Source organism: Epinephelus moara, unplaced genomic scaffold (assembly GCF_006386435.1).
Source record: "Epinephelus moara isolate mb unplaced genomic scaffold, YSFRI_EMoa_1.0 scaffold420, whole genome shotgun sequence".
NCBI lineage: Eukaryota > Metazoa > Chordata > Actinopteri > Perciformes > Serranidae > Epinephelus > Epinephelus moara.
Window position 1 is genome coordinate 1 of NW_026081982.1, and position 5,662 is coordinate 5,662.

Consider the following 5,662-nt stretch of genomic DNA (forward strand, 5'->3'; position numbering starts at 1 on the left):
TTTACTCAGCTTTGAGCTGCGACCCCCCACCTGCCGATATAGGTGTGATAGTAAAAGGTATACCAGAAAATGACGATCCCATACTTCCTGACCGATTCCTCACATTCAGCTGTGATGATCCTGGGAAATATCTGAATGGCAGTTCAGTGCTGATATGTGGCAGAGATGGACAGTGGGATAATCCATTACCCTCTTGTGAAGGTAAACCCTGAAAGATTAAAAAAAAGAAAAAAAAGATTCTGTATGCAATTTTCAATTTTTATGGAACACTTTTTAATTGTAGTGCATGTTACAATACTCACATTCATTATAAGGGGGGAACCTTGTGGGACATAAACTCCTTTCCACAGTTTTCTATTTGATAACATCTGTTTTAATCTTTCCAGACATCACTTGTGAGGCTGGCGTGATGCCCCCTCATCTCAATGTAGCTGGACTACCACCAGCCAATGAAACAATGAAGATTGGACATAAATTACAGTTTAGCTGCAAAGACCAATATACAATGGAGGGGTCTGCAGAAAGTGAATGTTTACAAACTGGGCAGTGGAGTGTCACCTTTCCAACTTGCGCTGGTACGTTCATTTTCATGGAGGTTAATTCCATTTACATTGATTTTACTCAGCGCTTTATTTGCATATTTGAGTTCACCCATCATTTTAGAAGAACTTGAATAGTAGTTCACAGTACAACTCATAGAAGATAGTAGAAATTAATGCTAATTAGATGAGGACAAAATCTAAATATTTTATGTTTGATTAGAGATACTGGAGATTGATGTAGACATGGGAGATACATCAAACGTCAATTCAAACTCAAAGACAACAGGTCAAACCTAAAGTTGAATATTAAAGTAATTTTTGACATATGTGCTTTTCCTAGACTCATATGTACTCATATGCATATAAAGTAATTCTATTTTTTCTAACCACTTGGGGGCAGCAGAAACAAGCTGTGGTGTAGAACTTACATTGACAGTCATCTTTCAATTGATACAGCAAACTTCTTAGCATATGTGCACATGCAGTTGATATAGAGTAACATCAGTATTCATCAGGAGTCTTGTTTCTGGACACCTGGAAAGTGGTAAAATCTTCTCTTTCATTTTAGCTCCAGTTTTGGTCTCCACCAGCTCATCAGAAAAATGTCTTTCTCTTTAGCTGCTAAAGGCTCCAGCGTGTTCACGACCTAGTAAAAGTCCGTTTTTAGAGCGTTTTCACTGAAAGCAGCAGCCCACTGATGCAGAAAGCGATGTTCTGAGAGCAGATAAAGAATTTTGAATGAGAGTAGTCATGTGATCCATCGTTAATAGAAAAATATCTATTGTAGTATCTTTAATCTTAAAAAAACATCTACTTGGATTAAAACATACTGTATCTTTATATAATTCCAGTAAGTAGTGCATTTACATACATTTGCATACAGAGGTAAAGTAACAAAGATTATGACATTAAAGATTTACATCAGATTTGGGTTCATGAAACCCAGAAAGTCAGATCCTAAAACTATTATGCTGGTATTTGTACTGTATAAACCTTAATGATTAAGCAGTGTCTCTTCTTCAATACAGAAAATTGCAAAGTCACAGGTGTATCAGACAGTGTTCTCCTCATCCCACGTATACGAGTAAATCAACTGAGAAAAGGAGAAAAGTTAACCTTTCAGTGCAGGAGGCGTGGAGACTTTCTTCAAGGGAAAGCAGTGGTCACATGTTTAGCAGATGGACAGTGGAGTGATCCCTTCCCAACATGTGGAGGTAAATCAATTATTTTCTTGTCCCCTTGCTTCTTATCGGGGAAAATGGTGAGAAAAGATTATCAATGACCCACCTGTTGGATGTTTCCCACCAATCCCAACCCCTGAAAAAATGCATTATTTGTTTCTGCAAACCATTACATTGAAACTTGATATTTCAACAATGCTGTAATTAATGTGTGCTTAGGTTTAGGCACAAACATCACTTGGTTATAGTTAGGAAAAGATCATGTTTTGGCTTAAAATATCTGTGTCTGGGGGTACAATGCCAGCTGGAAAAGCAGCCAGTCACAAAACAACGTTTGTTGCCTAAAAAGATGTTGGAAACACAGCAATGACTCGAAAAATCACAACCAGTTTTGTTGTTTGTTGGTCTCGAACGCTGATCTGCAACTTAGCAGCCATCTCACCCAGAAAACATGCCATCCACCATCCCCTCCACCACCTGATGACAAAGTCAGCTCATACATTATGTCACTTTAGGAACATGGTATGATACATATAAAACATGCTAATGTAATGTATTTGTGGTTTGTAGAAATGTACAGTGACAACATTTTCTTCTGGGGACTGGACTGTTTCCACAGTGCGCTGCAATCTCAGAGGGCTTGATTTGCTCTGTATACTCTGTGTTTTGCTTACAGATTATCTTTGTGCTATTATACTCTGTGTTTTGCTTACAGATTATCTTTGTGCTATTTTTTCCTGGTAAATAGTAGTTATTTTGAGTGCTTCTCAGTGTTTCAAGTTTCATAAAAATGACTGTAAAATTGATTCAGCTTTACCATAAAGTTGAATTAACACCTCTGGAGAAGTGATCTTAGCAAGACCTGAACATTAAAACTGTCATGAAGGTGGAACTGACTGCAGAGCTGTTTTATTAGACTGTACTGGTTTTGACTAGGTATACCTGATAAACTGGCAGTGTATACATATACAGGCTTCCATGGAAATGACTCATTTGTTTGTATTTTTGTGGTTGTTTAAATTCTTTTAGCTCCTTTGGGTTGTGGTAAACCACTAAATTCTTTTAGCTCCTTTGGGTTGTGGTAAACCACCATCACTTCTAGATGGAGACATCAAGACATCTCTTCAGTTCCAGTACAGACATAATCACAGGATTGAATACATCTGTCAGAATTTCTACACTATGGAGGGTCAGCCTTACAAAACCTGCATCAATGGTGAATGGACTGGACAGATGAGATGCCTCAGTGAGTTACAACTCCCTTTATATTTTCCATGTTGCATTCTGTGAAGATTCAGCAAGACGAGCAATAATCAAATATGCAGTATGCTGCAGTCATTCCCCATTAATAAAATGCTGCTCATCTTTTGTCTCTTCCAGAACCCTGCACTGTGGACAGAGACGCCATGAACGTACATAATATTGCCTTCAGATATACATATGACGATAAGCTGTATTCAGCCCATAATGATGAAATCGAGTTCATGTGTAAAAGACGAAGAGCACTTGTTGGTAGATATGGCCTGCGTCAGAAGTGTGTTGATGGTGTGATGCACCTTCCCACTTGCCAGTAAAGCTTTTTAGTCAACTGGATATGATAAACATGAGCTGGCTGGACAAACATGTAAATGATTAATCAAAGTAAATAGTTAGACCAGTGATGTCCTCCTGATGCAGTGTCTATACTTTAGTGCTGTGTGTGGTCATTTTAATAAAACATATATCTTCCCTCAGTCTGTTTTGTGCCTCTGTATGTATGATGAGAGCAAAGTCTATGTCTTGATTTGTTTTTAATGTGCTGAGAGGAAGATTCAAGTCAGCTTTTCTGGACATAGCTGTTCTTCTCTGGAGAAGAAAAATACATAACAGCACAATAAATTACAAACTCAGATTCAAACTCCACACATGCTGCCAGCCACAGTTCTAACCTGGAAGCCTCTTGCTGTGAGGCAACAGTGCTAACCACTGCACCACCGTGCTGACCACCAACTGTATTTTAAGAGACTTTAACCTCCCATGTGCAGCTGTTTAGAATATCCCAGGTTGGGTGATATATCAGTTATACTCACTGTATCACACACAAAATTGTTTGTTTGTCTCCTACTGACAGTGAATAAATCCTCATGTTCAATGGCGCCACAGTAACAGTTTAACTGTTAATGATTTTAACACTAATGTGAGCAGACGAGGCATGTTTCTGTATCTGCAGAGCTCCAGATCATAACTTTTTTGTCACATTTTGTGACCATAGACTACCAATGTGACTTGCACACATCAATATATGAACTAGAGAGCTCTTAGTTTGTTTCCAACACACAGTGAATAAATCCTCCAGTTTAACTGGGCGGTTTAACTTTCTGCTAACTCACAGTAAAAACATCAACACTTGAGGCCCAAGACCAGTCAGGTGTTTCAGAATAAAAGCCCCAGTGGTTCAATATTGATTTATTTCACTATAAAAAATACTTAAATTTATTATGACAGCATTTTCTGTAACTTTATCAGAACAGTATATTTAAATCTAATAGGCCTATATAACAGTAGCTATTATATTTATTATTAAATTATTCTAACTGTAGTTTAGTTTGTTATTCATGTAGTCGTCAGCAGTTTAGAGGAGATTTCAAAAAATATTGTGTATGGCCACAGCCTAAAAATATTGCGATATTGTTTATAGGACGTATCACTCAGCCCAAGAATACTCTTGATACTCTAAATCTGCCACAGAGGTACGTCTGAGAGTGAAAACTGTGCCAACCAACCTGAGTCTTTGTATATCAATAACACACCTTAAATTCATGAACGAAAGTTCATTTTCTCACATGCTTCTATGGTGAATGAAGAATCCAAAAACAGAGAAAGTTCTGGATGAACTGGTAGATAAAGAGGGCTGTGTTTAACAAAAGCAGCACTATATGAAAACATCTGTTCACAAACCCTTACACAGCTCATGCAGTATAGTCTGGAGGCAGACATTACTGTCAAGATTATATTAAACCCAAACAAGCAAGTTTTTCAATATGCTATATATTTTATATCATCTATTGTGAATATCATTCTGTTAATATTTCTGTATTGTAGACCTTTGAAAAAATACACACCAGGAATAAAAAGGAAAGAGAAAACAGTGAACCTGAAAATACACCATCAGAAAGTCTGATAATAAAATGGTATCGGTCAAACAATTCGTTGCCCTTTATTAATTGTTGATTTTGGTCTTTTCATTGAATTTCTTATCCAATTTTTCCTCATTTGTAAAACAAGAAACTCATCAGACTCATCTTTTAAATGTTTCAGAGTTAATACTGACTTGAAGCACAATTTGCCTTGTGTTATGCCCAGTCTAGGGGTGTCTGAGACACAACATGAAAGGCCCCATCTTCCCCAAGTCCCAAGTAGCCACAAGGATACAAATATGTGGAACGATCAAATAGTTAATTTATTACAATAAATGGAATAACAGAAGTAAGTGAAATAATAACTTCAGGGTGGACTAAGGCCAAAATAACTAACAAAACAATTCTATCAAGGGAGTAAGTAAATAACCTAACCAAACAATAAGAAATAAATGACAAAAAAATCTTACCTCCCTAATTAAATAAAAAGGAGAAAAAGGGTTAGCAACAAAACTGGCAGTCCACCCCTACTTAACAATATATACAAAAATGCTGTTTCACTACAATACGACAATACGACAATATGTGTGGCCAGTTGGGAGAGGAGGAAGGTGAGGTCTCAGCTGCAGCCAATCGCAAACGAGGACAGATTCAATCCACCAATCCCTGCCAGGCTGTGGCACACACCTATTTCCATATAGAAAATACAAGAAGCAGAGAGACAACATGCACGGAAAAACACAACACATGCAGTAAAAACACAAACAACTTACGACAACAGTCGTAACACTTGTGATAAACAGCCGAAACACCCAATGAAGCT

At 37.4% G+C, this 5,662-nt stretch overlaps 1 protein-coding gene across 1 annotated transcript; it reads left to right on the forward strand.

The window, feature by feature from the left end:
* Positions 1–5: 5 nt before the first annotated feature.
* LOC126387428 (complement factor H-like) lies at positions 6–3,456 on the forward strand (the record flags this gene model as incomplete). Its single annotated transcript, XM_050039949.1, has 5 exons — positions 6–201; positions 387–575; positions 1,571–1,756; positions 2,790–2,969; positions 3,104–3,456. Coding segments are annotated over 5 exons (945 nt in total), but the record flags the coding sequence as incomplete, so codon positions are not given.
* Positions 3,457–5,662: the final 2,206 nt, after the last annotated feature.